This window comes from Phyllobates terribilis, unplaced genomic scaffold, assembly GCF_046119375.1.
Source record: "Phyllobates terribilis strain yellow unplaced genomic scaffold, ASM4611937v1 Scaffold_4__5_contigs__length_816908805, whole genome shotgun sequence".
Taxonomy (NCBI): Eukaryota; Metazoa; Chordata; class Amphibia; order Anura; family Dendrobatidae; genus Phyllobates; species Phyllobates terribilis.
The window spans coordinates 463,711,326-463,729,452 of NW_027362764.1; the positions used below are offsets into that span (position 1 = coordinate 463,711,326).

Consider the following 18,127-nt stretch of genomic DNA (forward strand, 5'->3'; position numbering starts at 1 on the left):
GATTCGAAGTCCTGTCTCTCTGGTTTTCTTCTGGTTATGTAACATGTCTAAAATTTTATACATATTTTTTCTTGGATTAAAGAAGATTTGCAACATGAATCTTACATCATTATTCATAGGCACTGGACAATTATTTTACTATCATTTCCTTTTTTTCTTTGTGTACTATAAAAATCTAAAAAATACAGTGAATGTAAAAAAAAAATCATTAATGAAAAACCCCTTACATACAGCCAATGTCAAGGAGACCTGATAGAAACCAGATCATATACTCCTTTAAGAGGACCTTTTAAAAAAAATTTCATGCTGAACTTGACATAGTGCTGCAGAGTAAAACATGGTTACATAGGTCTATCAAGTTCAACCTTTTTCCACCAATTGTACATTTTGTTTTTAATTTTGCCTCTCTGCTACAGAGATATTAGCAATCAAAGAATTTGGCACCTGATGAGTTAACTTTTGATAAGTCCAAGTGGGTGTTATCAGATAGCATCTCATACAGGGAGAAGTACATGCCTCCAGTAAAAAGTATCTAACACCCACACCTGGACTTAACAAAAGTTAACTCGTTAGGTGTCAAATACATTACTATTTCGCTCTGCAGCAACTTTTACATCCTGTTTCCAGATCAACATGAAAAGGTCCTCAACATCAGGAAAGAAAAGCTGTAAAATTATGAAAATCACAGGATCAATAGGCATGTTACAGATATACAAACGAAAAATTGGACAGAAAATCCTTAAAACTTCTCAATTTACTCAGTATTGAGTATAAGCACCACATAACACAGAAATACACGCACTTACACACCTTAGCATGCTATCAATGAGGTTATTAATGGTTGTCTAAGGAATGTTCTGTAATACTGAATGCACTTGAGCACACTAATCAGCAAGGTCCACTGTTGGCAGCTCCCTTTTCATTTGGCAACCAATGAAGTTCCAGATGTGCTAGACGTGAGACAAGTCTGGAGATGTTGCAAGATAGGAGATCACGTTTTGACCAAGCAGGCTGCTCACAGTAGCATGAGTAACATGTGTTTCATACTCCCTCATGAAGGCCTTTGCATGGCATTACCCACTTGGGTCTACAGACCAATCTCTGGCTGTCACTGCATCCAAGACAAAAGATTAACTCATTGCGCCATTCTTTGATATTGACAAAACCACATGGGCAAAGGGAGCTGCCAGTGGTGGATCTTGATGATTTGCATATGCAAGTGCAATCAGTGTGGCAGAACATTCTTCAGACAACTTTTAATAACCTCATTGATAGCATGCCAGGCGTGCAAGTGCTGTTCATCGTTGTGGCGCTCATACTCCAAAGTGAATAAATCAAGATGTTTTGAATATATAGATGCATATCTTTTAACATGCTACCGATCCAGTGATTTCTATAATTCCACAACCTTTCCTCATTGGTATTGTAATTTCATTGTGAAGTTTAAAATATACAAAAGGGCATGAAGGTTTTTCGATATGAAAGCTCAAGCTAAAATAACTATAAATGTGTCATTTATTATATTGAAAGCTCTTCACATCTTTCCTTTTACTAGAGAGCTCATACCTGCTGAAACGGTGTCTGGCAGAAGATTTTCTCTTGCATGTTGTACTCCAGCTCCCCAAGCAACTAGTGGTGTCAAGGTTTCAGAAGGATGACCAGCACCATGGGACCCTAGGAAAATGTAGAGACATCTAAAAGCTGCCAATCATTGGTAGTTTACCTATAACAGTTTAACCTGGTACGTCATATGTCGGGTGATAATGTACAGAGCAGGCTCAAAGGCTGGGCCCATACACCATACCCAGAAGGTGCTGGCTGTGATGTACAGCCGACATCTTGCTGTAACTGCAGCAACTGGAGCTCTCTCTCTGATCGCTGCTGTCTTAACCATTTAAATTTCACAGTCAATCACAGACAAGGGCATTTAAATAGAGCAATAGGAGAATGTTATTTTACATAGGAATTAATTTGCAAATTGCATTGGGAATACAGGAAAGCTGACTCTGCAGTATTTTTTGCTCTAAAAAAATTTACAATAAAAAGCGATCAAAATGTTGTTTTCTACCCAAAAAAATGAATCAATGAAACAGTCAGCCTGCCACACAAAAAAACAATCCCTCATATATAGTGATGAGCGAGCACTAAAATGCTTGGGTACTCGTTGCTCGGGTCGAGCAAATTGGAATACTCGGGTGCTCGACCCGAGCAACGAGCCCTATGTAAGTCTATGGGAAACTCAAGCATTTTTCAGGCGGCTCCCCCTGGCGGTCTGCAGAGGGCCTAAAAATTGCCCAAATCGATGGGAACAGTGCTCAAATGACATGGGAACAGCATGGGGAAGACCCCTGGAAGCATGTCTGACTCCCAGGTCACTGCTGTCAGCAACGTGGTCAGAGTATTACACCACTTTTACAGACTCACAATAAAACATACAAAAACGAAACCAAAATGCATTTTCCTGGGAAATATGTTAAGGAACATCCTTTCCAGGGTAATGACTTGTATATAAGGCAAAATAAATAACCAAAAACAAAAATACTCCTCCACAACTTGGGCTATGTTCACACGTAGCGTTTTTGATGCAATTTTGCATTTTGAATTGCTTTCAACCAAGACAAATGCATTCACCAGGAAATGTCATTTTAACATTTTACAACCTTATCTGGCCATGTGGTGTGTGACACATCATCAGACACATGCATACAGTGCTGAAAAGACATGAGAACAGCATGGGGAAGACCTCTGGAAGCATCTCTGACTTCCAGGTCACTGCCTAAAAGTGTGCCCATCATAAGTGATCCTTGGCGCATGCGAAGATGCCTCCCGCCATGCACCTGTCGTTGCAGACTTGCACCGTCCATGTCCTTGTCCCAATGCAGCGTTCAGTTGTCCCTACCCCATTCCTTGGAATGCAAGCTCAAGTATGCAGGCAGCCACCCACCCACAGGCTGCAATACTATACTGCCAAATTTTTGACAGGCTCGAGGAGGCGGAATCTTTTCACAACCTCATGCCGCCGGCGGCCGAGTGTCCATACTCGGTCCCCAGCAGCCACTATATTTCCAGATATCGCCTCCGCCTTCCACAAGCACGGGTCCCACAACATTACCCGTGCCCTCCCCAGTGCACTTACTGGGAAGGACCGCCTAACAACAAACACGTGGACAGGTGAATGTGGCCAGGGACGGTACGGAGCCAGTCCACAACTTTTTTTGCTAAGAGTTGTATTTAGCTAGGTGAAAGGACTGGCATAGAAGGAAACCGTATGAGCCCTGCGTGTCATTTCTCCCAGGAAGTCCTATAATTGAGCTTGTTGCAGAAGCAATGGCAGCCCGTCCAACATCAACTCGCACTTGTCGGTGGTGCTTTGACACACACACACACACACACACACACACACACACATTTCTTTGCGCATTTAATTTCTTGAATACAGAATTGGACAATGGCCTGATCAGTAATGCGTTTTGGGAAATAACATGCATAAGCATGGCTGATCCACATTAAAAAAGCAGCCATAGAGTGTCCGGAAACCTTCCCCCACACTTTTCTTAGCCAGGGCTGCTTTTCGGCAGGGTTGGACGGGCTCACCAGAGAACCAGAGACTCCTCCGGCAGGCCCTGGCTTCTCCTTCAGGAGAGTTCATAGTGCCGAGGTGAGGCAATGATGATGATAGAGGCCCCCCATCTGCTTAGTTTTCTGTTACTTGGAATGCAAGTGCAAGTATGCAGCCAACCACCCACCCACAGGCCGCAACACTAAACAGACAGATTTCTGGGCAGCTCTTTGCACTTGAAATATGGCCTTTTAAGCTCATGGAGGCGGAAGCTTTTCACAACCTCATGCCGGCGGCGGCCGGGTGTCCATACTCGGTCCCCAGCCGCCACTATATTTCCCGGTATCGCCTCCGCCTTCCACAAGCACGGGTCCCACAACATTACCAGTGCCCTCCCCAGTGCACTTACTGGGAAGGACCGCCTAACCACAAACACGTGGACAGGTGAATGTGGCCAGGGACGGTACGGAGCCAGTCCACAAGTTTTTTTGCTGACAGTTGTATTTAGCTCGGTGAAAGGACTGGCATCGAGGGAAACAGTATCTACCCTGCATGTCATTTCTCCCAGGAAGTCCTCTAAAGCTGCTTGCACTTGAAATGTGGCCTGAACATTACTGCTGGTACTTTTCTGTGGGAATTTGCTTGACTCCTACCAGACTGGAATATCTCCAGCAAACTATGGTACGACGCCATGGTATTATTAGCACTGCCCCCAGTACTAGTAGCGAAGTCATCCCCAATTTCCTTCTCAGGAATTTTATTTGGTAGACTGAGTGGCTGCCCAAATACATTTTCTCACAATGGAGCTGAAGATAGAGTGGCAGTAGGTTTAAGTTTCTCCAGCCTGTTAGATATTAGAGGGTGAACGGCAGCACATTGGATCAGTGGTTAGCACTGAAGCCTTGCAGCGCTGGGATCCTGGGTTCAAATCCCAGCAAGGACAACATCTGCAAGGACTTTGTATGTTCTCCCCATGTTTGTGTGTTTTTCTCCTCAGTAAAAATGCAGCCATAGAGTGTCCGGGAACCTTCCCACACAGTTTTCTTAGCCAGGACTGCTTCTCAGCAGGTTTGGACGGCCCCACCAGAGAATCCTCTGGTGTGCCTTGGAATCTACCTCAGGAGAGTTCATGATAGCGCTAACTTTGCAGCTGCTATGGGGCTCTTGAGCGGGTGAGAAAGGTTAGCCCTCAGAATCAAATCCTCTGGTGGGCACAATGGTTTTCAATCTGAAACAGCTTCTCAGTGGGAGTTGCATTTCACCACAGCCATATTCTTTAGCTCGGTGAAAGGACTGGCATAGAGGGAAACCGTATCTACCCCGGCTGTCATTTCTCCGTCACCAGGTTCCGCCCATTGTCACACACGACCATGCCTGGCTGTATGTTCAGCGGTGAGAGCCACAGATCAGGCTGTTGTGTTACAGCTTTCAACAACTCTGCAGCACTGGGCAGTTTGTCAATTAAGCATGTTATCTTCAGCACAGCCTGTTACCGCTTGGCCAAGGCAGTGCTGCAGTGATGTCAGCTTGTGACTGATGTGATCATTTCGGAGATGGAGGAGGAGGTGCATGAGCTGAACAATGTGATTACATTGAGGTTAAATTGGTGACACTGTTTTTTATACTAAAGAAAGATCCTATTGTTTTGTTTTTTTAAGTTATTTTTTAAGACAAATGCATTCACCAGGAAATGTCATTTTAACATTTTACAACCTTATCTGGCAATGTGGTCATCAGACACATCCTTTTTTATTTATGATGGAGGGACTCTGAAAGTCATAAAGCCTATTTTTACAGGGACATCAGACGGCCCTTACTATTCTTAAAAGGCCAGCAGTCGGCCCTAGCTATTCTTAGAGAGCCATCAGCCGGCTATGCTTTGTTGTTCCCATTATTAACAAGTGGGTCTCCTATACTGTTATTGCATATCCAGTGACTGCAAGGGCTGCCAAAAATTTGGACGCAACCCAATACACCTTTGAAGAGACAGAGGAAGGTCTCAGTAAAAAAAATGTTCCCATTATAAAAGAGCGGGTCTCCTATAGTGGTAATGCCCATGCTGTGACTGCGAGAGCTGCCAAAATTTGGGAAAAACTCCACTAAGAATTTAAAAGACACAGAGCAGGGCCACAGTAACAAGGTACGACATGTTCCCATTAGAAAGGACAGGGTCTGCTATACAGTTATAGGGTATGTAGTGAGTCCAACGGCTGACCAATTTTAAGAAAAACCCCACTAAGAATTTAAAGACACACAGAGCAGGGCCACAGTAACAAGGTACGACATGTTCCCATTAGAAAGGAGAGGGTTTGCTATACAGTTATAGGGTATGCAGTGAGTCCAACGGCTGACCAATTTTAGGAAAAAAAAACAATAAGAATTTAAAGACACACGGAGCAGGGCCACAGTAACAAGGTACGACATGTTCCCATTAGAAAGGAGAGGGTCTGCTATACAGTTATAGGGTATGCAGTGAGTCCAACGGCTGACCAATTTTAGGAAAAACCCCACTAAGAATTGAAAGACACACAGAGCAGGGCCACAGTAACAACAAATTCCCATTAGAAAGGAGAGAGTCTCCCATAGAGTTGGCCTATGCAGTGAATGCAAGGGCTGCCAAAAATTTGGAAGCACTTCAATGCCCCTTGGAAGAGACGTGGAGGAGGGCCTCATAAAAAAATGTTCCCATTAGAAAGGAGCGGGCCTCCTATACTTGTAATGCCCATGCACTAAGTGTATGGGCTGACAAACATTTACCCCTGGGGGGGTATACATGATCATACAGTATAAAAAAAATTTTTCACGGGCACCATAAACACCCTTTAAAAAATTATGTGGGTGTTGCATCACGGACCACAGTCACCCTGGTGATATGGTGGTGGAGGATGAGGAGATGGAGGAGGACAAGAGCAGATAGACAAAATCAGGAAGCGTATACCCATGTGTGGGTGTGAAAAGGTGCATGGGAATACACCTCCCAAGAAAAGACACTGGATTTTAGTTTATGTTACGCTGCTATCATTTGGTGGTGTTGAGAAGTCTGGCCCAATCCAGCCCTTGTTCATTTTTATAAGAGTCAGCCTGTCAGCATCTTCAGTTGACAGGCTGATGCACTTATCAGTTATAATTCCACCAGCGGCACTAAAAACCCGCTCTGATAAAACGCTGGCGGCAGGGCAGGCCAGGACCTCCAAGGCGTAGAGAGCCAGTTCATTCCACATATCCAGCTTAGATACCCAATAATTATAAGGCACAGAGGAATCACGAAGGATGTTGGTACAGTCGGCAAGGTACTCCCTCACCATATTCCCAAACTTGGCACTCCTTGTGAGAGTACCCCGCGCCTCAGGGTCTGTGCGATGGGAGGGGCTAAGAAAACTCTCCCAGAACTTTGACAGTGTTCCCCTGCCTCTGCTGGATTGAAGTTGTGTGTCTCTCTCGCCTGTACTCCTTGGTTGTCCAACGAAGTGTGCCCTTTGCCGCCAGTGTTTTCAGATGGGAATTTTTTTAATAGTTCCGCAACAAGGGCCTTCTGATACTGCCCCATTTTTGTAGACCTGTCCGCCTCAGGACTAAGAGATATAAAGTTCTCCTTGTAGCGTGGGTCTAGAAGTGTCACCAACCAGTAATGACTGTCACCCAAAATTTTGAGAACGCGAGGATCATGGGAAAGGCAGCATAACATAAACTCTGCTATACGTGCCAAACTACTAACAGGCAAGACTTCCGTGTCCTCACCAAGAGGATGACTGACCATGCTCTCCTACTCCTCCTCTCTGTCCTCAGGCCATCCATGCTGAACAGACGGTATGACAGCTGTGAAGGTAGTATCGTCTATAGTGCATGAAACTAGCTCCTGTCCTCCTCCTCTTCCTCATTGTCACCCAATCCACGTTGGGATGAGATGAGGCTTGGCTGTGTGTAATCACCCTGTATGGTTCCTTGCTCCATCTCATCGTGCTCCGCGAGCAATGCATCCTCTTTGATTGTGAGCAGAGAGCGTTTCAGAAGACAGAGAAGCGGGATGGTGATGCTAATTATGGCGTCATCTCCGCTCACCATCTTGGTGGAGTCCTCAAAGTTTTGGAGGATGGTACATATGTCTGACATCCATGTCCACTCCTGAGGTCTTATGTGTGGAGTCTGAACTGAATACCGACGGTCTTGTTGATGCTGGTACTCAACAACTGCCCTCTTCTGCTCACAAATCCTTCCTAACATCTGCAGTGTAGAGTTCCAACGCGTGGAGACATCACACACCAGTCTGTGAGCCGGAAGCTGCAAACGCTGCTGAAACACAGCAAGGGCGGCGGAAGCTGTAGCTGACTTTCTAAAATGGGCACACAGTCGGCGTACTTTAACAAGCAGATCCGTTAACTCAGGGTAGGATTTGAGAAACCGCTGAACCACGAGGTTAAGCACATGGGCCAGGCATGGTACATGTGTGAGCTCGCCTCAGAGCCGCCAACAGGTTCCGGCCATTGTCACACACGACCATACCTGGCTGTAGGTTCAGCGGTGTGAGCCACAGATCTGCCTGCTCTTTCAGAGCTGTCCACAACTCTTCAGCATTGTGCGGTTTTTCACCTAAGCATATTAGCTTCAGCACAGCCTGTTGCCGCTTGGCCGAGGCAGTGCTCGAGTGCTTCCAGCTTGTGACTGATTTGGTGATGGAGGCTGAAAAGGAGGAGGAGGTTGAGGAGGATGAGGTGCAGGAGCTGTAGACCGTGGGGGCAACCCTGATTGACCTAGGGCCCGGGAGGACGTGTTTCGTCCCAAGATCCGACTGGGTCCCGGCTTCCACTGTTAACCCAGTGTGCAGTCAGCGAGATGTACCGTCCCTGCCCACAAGCACTTGTCCACGTGTGCGTGGTTAGGAGGACTTTACCGGTAACTGCGTTGTTGAGAGCACGGCTAATGTTTTGGGACACGTGTAATGCGGGGACGGCACACCGGGAGAATTAGTGGCGGCTGGGGACCGAATACCGAGGGACGGCCGCCGCCTTCAGGTTGCAGAATGCTTCCGTCTCCATGAGCCTAAAAAGCAACATTTCGAGCGCAAGCAGTCGTGAAATGTGAGAATTTAGTAGTGTGGCCTGTGGGGCGTTGGCTGCATATTTGCGCTTGCGTTCCAAGGACTGGGGTATGGACAACTGAACGCTGCGCTGAGAGAAGGACGTGCTTCCTGATGCTGCTACTTGAGAGTGCGCAACGACAGGTGCAGGGCAGGAGGCATCTTCGCATGCACCATGGACAGGGGATTGGCTTGCATGCACAACAACGGAAGAAGCAATGGTGACACCCGCAGACACTGTGCCTGGACCCTGGGGTTCGGCCCACAAAGTCGGGTGCTTTGCTGCCATGTGCCTGATCATGCTGGTGGTGGTCAGGCTGGTCGTTTTGCTACCCCTGCTGATGCTGGCCTGGCAGGTGGTGCAAATGGCCTTTTTGGGGTTATCGGCAGAGTCTTTAAAAAACAACCAGACTCGGGAAGACCTAACAGTTGTACTGGCAACTTCCTTTGTGTTGGTGTTACGGGTAACGGTTGCCTGCCTTCTGTCTGCGGCCACCACACAGCTTCTTCCTGCCTGTTGGGGTGCTCTGTCCTGTCAGTTACTATATCATCCACCACCTCGTCTTCCACTTCCGCACCCTGGTCCTCCTCCTGACTTTCTGGCAATTGTGCCTCATCATCGTCCACCTCTTGTGACACTTTCCCACCGTCGCCTTCGTACGACCGTGGCTGCTCAAATATTTGGGCATCGCTACACGCGATCTCCTCTTGCCCCGCTTCAAGTGGACCGGACGAGAGGCCAGAATCTATAAATGGAAAAGTGAACAGCTCTTCAGAGTATCCAAGTGTGGGATCAGTTGTCTCTGGGTACTCGACATGGTGGGAGGAAGGAGGATCAGGGTGAGGAATATGCGGTCCAGACTCATGGCTACTGAGACTTGACCGTGTTGAAGACAGGGTGGTGGTGGTGGTGGCTAAGTGACTGGAAGCATTATCCGCTATCCAACCAATAACCTTTTGACACTGCTCTGGGTTCAATAGTGGTGTGCTGCGGTCCCCTAGAAATTGTGACAGGAAGGTCAGGAGAGAAGATGTGGGTGTTTGTTGTGGCACAATTTCGGCTTGCCCACGGCCTTGTCCTCGGCCTCTGCGTGCACCATTACCATCACGTCCAGTTCCCCGTCCCTTGCCACGTGCCTTGCCCATTTTAAATGGAGGACAGTATCTTCCACGCTCACTACAAATGCCTGAGTTTGGAGCGAACTTATGTGATCCGTGTGACGGAGAAAACAGAGTTTTAAATACCTGGCCTGTAGGTAAGTAGTTTGAACAGCAAACTGGTGTGAATTGCTTCAATGACGCACTAAAGGAAATTTTTAATGGAGGCCAGAAATGGCAGTATTTTCTGACAACGTATATGTGATCCATGTGACGGATAAAACAGAGTTTTAAATAGCTGGATTTCAAGCGCTCTAATATGGAAAAGACCTGGCTGTATTCTGTAGTGCCAACAAGCAAATGGCGCAGAAAAAATAGTGTTCTCTGGATTACTTTTTAAGCAAATAATGAGGATTAAGATCCAAAGAAAAGTATTCCTGACCCCTGGGACCTGGGCCTTTGTATAGAAATATCTAACAGCAGCAGAAGGCAGAATTGGAATGGAGCCTCCTGTGCTATATGCACTGCAGTCTGCTATATACACTGCCTGCCTATACACCCTGCCTGCCTGATATCTCTGCAGATAGATTAGTCCTCAGAAGGACTGTTTGTTAAGATGGATATGTGTAATGTACGGTTTTTCTCCCTACACTACCTAATACACAATCAAATCTCTCCCTGAAACAGCAGCACCTCTCCCTACACTGTCTGATCCGGAGTGACTGTGACGAGCATGGCGGCGCCAGGTCTGATATAGACCTGATGACGCTGTGCGGCCAGCCAATCACTGTAAAGCCCACAACCAACATGGCTATGGCATTACAGTGCATGGCAGGCAATCCCTGCATGTTCATTGGCTCTCTAAAGAGCGCCAAACATGCAGGGAGGGGACCCGAGTTCCCGCCCGAGCAACCCGGAAATACTCGGCGAGCGCCGAGCATCTCGAGCAGTGAGATGCTCGGGCGAGGACCGAGCACTAGCGAGCATGCTCGCTCATCACTACTCATATACTGTATTTTTCGGAATATAAGATGCACCGGACCATAAGACGCACCCCAAATGTTGGGATGGAAAAAAAATATATAAATATATTTTTTATAAGATGGTGGTCCGTCTTATAGTCCGTAGTTATCTTACCTGGGGGATGGTGGAGGCATGGTCCCTCAGAAAGCCGGTGGTGGCAGAAGTGGAGCAGTGCTGTGGGCACTAAGTGGGAGAAGGGGGTGCCCCAGCAGCAGGGGGTTGCGGTGGTGGCTGAGCGGGATCGCAGGAAGCAGGGTCCCTCCCTCAGGAACCCAGTGGCAGCAGAAGTGGTGCACTCCGCTCTACCTGACCGCCGACACTGGCCCAGCAGCATCTCACCGCTCCTGCAACCGCCGGGTTCCTAAGGGAAGGACCCTGCTTCCTGCGATCCCACTCCACCACAGCTCCCTGGTAAGCTACGTTCGGAACATAAGACGCACCCCCCATTTTCCTCCCAAATTTGGGGGGGGAAGTGAGTCTTATAGTCTGAAAAATACGGTACATCAACAGGGAAAAAAAAATAGGGGTCTCAGAAATTGGTGACTTTTTAAAAAAAAAAAAAAAATACTTAATTTTTTTTCACCACTTAAAAAAAAAAAAAAACACAACACATAGTTGGTATCATCATAATTTTACTGACAGAGAATTACATTGTCTGGTCATTTTTAGCACCCAATAAACACTGTAAAAAAATCTCAGTCAAAAATCACATTTGTTTTTTGCCATTTCACCGCACTTCTATTTTTTTCCTATTTGCAAGTGCATTGTATGGTAAAATATACAAACAGTCCGCCTTAAAACTACAACTCGTCCCACAAAAAACAAGCGCTTATTATCGCTATGATGATGGAAAAATAATAGAAAAAATAAGTTATGGCTCTTCGAAGAAGAGAAGGGGAAACAATACAAAAAGGGTAAAAACGACAAAAATACCCAGTCAGAAAAGGGTTAAAAAAAAGTAATACAGTAAATGAAACTTAGGTAAATCTATGAACCTTATGCAGTATTTGCTTCTGCGAAAGCTGAGTAACAACTAACATGGTGGCTCAGTGGTTGGGATTGTTGTCTTGATGTATTAGGGCCCAGGATTCACAGCGCTACATATAGTCTCCTTATATTTCTGTGGGTTTCCTAATAGTATTGCAGTTGTCTCCTCCAATCCAAAAGAATCATTGGAAGATAAATAACTGCCTAAGAAAATGACCCTAGTATGTGTTAGGCCTAATTCACATTTCCATGTCTGTAGTACGTGTGGCATATGTTTTTATCACGGATACCATATGTACCCATTATATACTATGCTGCTATGTACATGTCCGTGTTTTTCACTGACTGTGTTCATGCAAACGAAGACATGTCCGTTTTTTTTCTGGCAGCATGGACGACAGGAGCCAATACAAGTCTATGGGTCTGTGAAAAACACGTACAGCACACAGATGCCATCCATGGGCCATCGGTGTTAACACTGCAAAGTATCGGAGAAGATATGTCATTTATTTCTTTCTTTAACCATAACGGAAAACCACTGATGACCACACTGATGGTAAAAACGGCACACAGACTGTACACTGATGGTAAAAACGGGCACACGGACTGTACACTGATGGTAAAAACGGGCACACGGACTGTACACTGATGGTAAAAACGGGCACACGGACTGTACACTGATGGTAAAAACGGCACACAGACTGTACACTGATGGTAAAAACGGGCACACGGACTGTACACTGATGGTAAAAACGGGCACACGGACTGTACACTGATGGTAAAAACGGGCACACGGACTGTACACTGATGGTAAAAACGGGCACACGGACTGTACACTGATGGTAAAAACGGCACACAGACTGTACACTGATGGTAAAAACGGGCACACGGACTGTACACTGATGGTAAAAACGGCACACAGACTGTACACTGATGGTAAAAATGGCACACAGACTGTACACTGCTGGTAAAAACGGCACACAGACTGTACACTGATGGTAAAAACGGGCACACGGACTGTACACTGATGGTAAAAACGGGCATACGGACTGTACACTGATGGTAAAAACGGCACACAGACTGTACACTGATGGTAAAAACGGGCACACGGACTGTACACTGATGGTAAAAACGGGCATACGGACTGTACACTGATGGTAAAAACGGGCACACAGACTGTACACTGATGGTAAAAACGGGCACACAGACTGTACACTGATGGTAAAAACGGCACACAGACTGTACACTGATGGTAAAAACGGGCACACGGACTGTACACTGATGGTAAAAACGGGCACACGGACTGTACACTGATGGTAAAAACGGGCACACGGACTGTACACTGATGGTAAAAACGGGCACACGGACTGTACACTGATGGTAAAAACGGCACACGGACTGTACACTGATGGTAAAAACGGGCATAAGGACTGTACACTGATGGTAAAAACGGGCACACGGACTGTACACTGATGGTAAAAACGGGCATAAGGACTGTACACTGATGATAAAAACGGGCACACTGATGATACACTGATGGTAAAAACAGGCACATGGACTATACACTGATGATAAAAACGGGCACACGGATGATACACTGACAGTAAAAACGGGCACATGGACTGTACACGGATGGTAAAAACGAGCACACGGACTGTACACTGATGGTACAAACACGGACTGTACACTGATGGTAAAAACGGGCACAAGGACTGTACACTGATGGTAAAAACGGGCACAAGGACTGTACACTGATGGTAAAAAAGGGCACACTGATGATACACTGATGGTAAAAACGGGCACACGGACTGTACACTGATGGTACAAACAGGCACACGGACTTTACACTGATGGTAAAAACGGGCACACTGATGGTAAAATCGGGCACATGGACTGTACACTGATGGTAAAAACGGGCACACTGATGATACAATAATGGTAAAAACGGGCACACGGACTGTACACTGATGGTACAAACGGGCACAAGGACTGTACACTGATGGTAAAAACGGGCACACTGATGATACACTGATGGTAAAAACAGGCACACGGACTGAACACTGATGGTAAAAACGGGCACACTGATGATACACTGATGGTAAAAACAGGCACATCGACTAAACACTGATGGTAAAAACAAGCGCACGGATGATACACTCATGGTAAAAACAGGCACATGGACTGTACACTGATGGTAAAACCGGACACAGGGACTGTACACTGATGGTAAAAACAGGCACATGGACTGTACACTAATGATAAAAACAGGCACATGGACTGTACACTAATGATAAAAACGGGCACACTGATGATACAATGATGGTAAAAACAGGCACATGGACTGTACACTGATGGTAAAAACGGGCACATGGACTGCACACTAATGATAAAAACGGACACACTGATGGTAAAAAGGGACACAGACTGTACACTGATGGTAAAAACGGACACGGACTGTACACTGATGATAAAAATGGGCACACGGACTGTACACTGATGGTAAAAAAGGGCACACGGACTGTACACTGATGATAAAACCGGGGACACGGACTGTACACTGATGGTAAAAACGGGTACACAGACTGTACACTGATGGTAAAAACGGACACGGACTGTACACTGATAAAAATGGGCACACAGACTGTACACTGATGGTAAAAAAGGGCACACGGACTGTACACTGATGGTAAAAACGGGCACAAGGACTGTACACTGATGGTAAAAACGGGCACACGGACTGTATACTGATGGTAAAAACAAGCACACTGATGACACACTGATGGTAAAAATAGGCACACGGACTGTACACTGATGGTAAAAACGGGCACACGGACTGTACACTGATGGTAAAAACGGCACACGGACTGTACACTGATGGTAAAAACGGGCATAAGGACTGTACACTGATGGTAAAAACGGGCACACGGACTGTACACTGATGGTAAAAACGGGCACACGGACTGTACACTGATGGTAAAAACGGGCACATGGACTGTACACTAATGATAAAAACGGACACACTGATGGTAAAAATAGGCACACGGACTGAACACTGATGGTAAAAACGGGTACACGGAATGTACACTGATGGTAAAAACGAGCACACGGACTGTACACTGATGGTAAAAACGGATACACAAACTGTACACTGATGATAAAAACAGGCACACTGATGATACACTGATGGTAAAAACGGGCACACGGACGGTACACTTATGGTAAAAGCGGGCATACGGACTGTACACTGATGGTAAAAATGGGCACACTGATGATACACTGATGGTAAAAACGGGCAAATGGACTGTACACTGATGGTAAAAACAGGCACACTGACTGTACATTGATGGTAAAAACGGGCACACTGATACACTGATGGTAAAAACGGGCACACTGATGATACACTGATGGTAAAAACGGGTACACGGACTGTACACTGATGGTAAAAACGGGCACATGGACTGTACACTGATGATAAAAACAGGCACACTGAATACACTGATGGTTAAAACAAGCACACTGATCCAAAACAATGATGAATCCTGTGCCGTTTTTTCACATATGCGTTTAAACACAGACGTGTGAAGGAGGTCTTAGGGAAATTAGATTGGAAATGAACAAATGCTGATGATCTCGATACAGCGATACAGAATACGATCATGCAATATAAGGATGCATTTCCCTAGCTTGAAATCCTGGAAGACAAACCTAACTCATCGAATTGTGATGTAATTCCTCCAATGGCTAATAGAAGGAATGGTTGTTCAGAAAACCGTGTTGAAGTCTCTGAGGGAAATGTAATAGCTATAAAGCTTTAAACAGCAAAAATAAATCCCTTAAAGGGTTACTCCCAACATTGCAAGTTATCACTATTCACATGATGGGCGACAACATTGTCATGTTTACCCTGTGGTCGCACTCCCACTGATCTCAAGATCAAAGCTATAAACTGCCCCATCAGGGAGAAGCGGAGACCACACATGCGACACTGCTCCATTTATTCTCTATGGCCCCGATTTATCTAAGTAATATCGATAGAATTCTGGTGTAAAACTGCTTTGAAAAGTCACAAAACTGCACAACTCAAAGTTTTCACATGAGTTTCTCCCAGCTCTACCATAATGGGCGCAGCTGGGGCAGGATGGGGCGCAGGTGGGTGTAATGCCACAGCTTGTTTAATTCATCATGGGCTGAGGCGATCCTTATGCCAGAAATCTTACTCCAGTCGGAGATTGGAGTAAGATGTGCGGCAAGCACACGCCACTAGTCAGATGCGCCTGATTCATTAAAAGATTACCTACAAAAATGTCAGGGTTAGAGTGGCCATAGTAAAATGTAACCATAGCCACTATACTCCTGACATTTTTGTAGGCAACTTGTTTCCATCATGAGGGCCTTTATATTATATGATTAATTGTAGGTTTTCATGATTCATTTAGAGCTGTGCACCTCTTAATGAATCAGAAACATTTGACTTTAAGACCCGTCTCAGAACTATCCCCAGTCTTGACGTATCAGGGCTTATGTGTCTACAGGAGATAGTCAAATATAGCGTCTCTATTGATGGGTAACTTTCATTTATGGAATTAATCCTTTAAAGTAAAACAGATACAGCTAGGAAATATTATATATGGCACCTCTCATCACACATACAATTATAATCGAGGTGGAAGAGGATTCATCCAGGACTCTGAATATATTAACTATAGCCATGCCATCCACTTCTCTCTTGAACTTTGCTACAAGTGGTGCTGACTATGGGGACTTCTGCAATGCAGCTTTCTTTGCCGGACAGATATTCCTGATATCTGCGATACTGATCGTGGAAGCTATCACACAGATCGAGATACTTATTCATGGACAATTCTCATGTGACCGATTCTTTTTTTTTTTTTATATACAAAGCATTGCAGAAAATACAGAATAATACATAGCCATGCACAGATGTACTCACCCCAGTCTGTCATGCCGTGGTCAGAGGTGAAGATGAAAGCTGTTTTATCATCATTTCCATAAAAGTCTTCAATCAGGGTTACCATCTCTTTGACTCCTTCATCAACTTTCTTCACATTGTCTTTGTACTCGCTTTTTGGGAATAGATCAGAAACACACTCATTGTAATGATAAGCAGCGAAGAAATGAAAAAAAGACAGGAAAGTGCAATAGGTTCCATTTTCCCATACACATTTGGAAAGAAAGCTAGTTATTAATTTTCTGTCTCATGGAGAGATCTGACAATGTCTGAAGACGCGAGTGACCTTCACGTCACATTCATTCGCCTGAGACCATTTCATTTCATTTCATGAACAATGCAGCTAAGTCTCCAGAGGCGCAAACACCTCGTGCTAGAGATCTGGGGGAAAACACAACGCAACGTACAGATGTTCTGCAGATTTGATGCATTTCGGAAAAGCACTGAAGAAAACTATTTAAGGAACTTTTTAGGACATAAAAGAGGTATTCCAGGAGGCCCCATAGACTGAGGCCAGGATAACTTCGCTTACTGATGATGGTCACGTATTTTATTCAAACGGTGTGTGTAAAACAGAATATTTTATCTGTCGCGTCTCACATACACATATCAAGCAAAATGCGCCAGAATTCTGGTCCAAAATGTGTGAAAAATGATTGGTGTAGACCACCAAATATGATAAAGGTCCAAAACACTGGTGTAAAGTAATAGAATAAGGTAATATTACCAAGAGGTGGCATAAGGAGGAGAATACATCTAAAATGTCTAACAAGATTATCACACAGCAATAAATGGGGCTCTGCCAGTCTTTGCTGGCTTTATATAGAATAACTGGAACAGCATTATTAGATTTCCCCCACTGTTACGTCTTATGGACCTATGTTTGGGGTTCATCCTCATGTGAATGACACTTGGGTATTTTGGATGATGCATAAGATATCATCCATAGCAGCAAACAAAGGTTATATATAAAAAAAAGCTGAAAATGTACTAGAGTACTATGAAAAAAAACTTTACGAAAGGTAAAAAAATAAAATCCAAACTTTAATTTAACCCCTTTCTATCACAACAATTTTACTTTTTTGCACTTTAGTCTTTTTTCTCCCCTTCTTCCAAGAACCATAACCTTTTTATTTTTCCAATGACATAGCCATATGGGGACTTGTTTTTTGTGGGGGATGGTGTGTGCGAAAAAAATGATTAAGAATGCTATCAAAAATAGAAGTGTTAATACTTTATTTTTCATCAATTAACAAAATGCAAAGTGAATAAACAAAAGGAGAGGTCACGCCAAATATTGATTCGATTTAGATGTCTCTATTGTTCATTCACTTCGCATTTTGGTAGTTGATAAGATATTAGAACTTCTATGTCAATTCTGTCATTCATATTTATTTATCTTTATGGCGTTTCAAGT

The 18,127-nt window shown here is 44.9% G+C and overlaps 1 protein-coding gene across 1 annotated transcript in view; it reads right to left on the reverse strand.

The window, feature by feature from the left end:
• Nucleotides 1–18,127, reverse strand: part of PIGN (phosphatidylinositol glycan anchor biosynthesis class N) — a 363,689-nt gene that overhangs the window by 313,526 nt on the left and 32,036 nt on the right. The window contains exons 7-8 of the mRNA XM_073678652.1: nt 16,693–16,823; nt 1,567–1,674 (exon numbers count right to left, since the gene is read on the reverse strand). Coding sequence (XP_073534753.1) covers nt 1,567–1,674; nt 16,693–16,823 — 239 coding nt within the window. The remainder of the gene's footprint in view (nt 1–1,566; nt 1,675–16,692; nt 16,824–18,127) is intronic.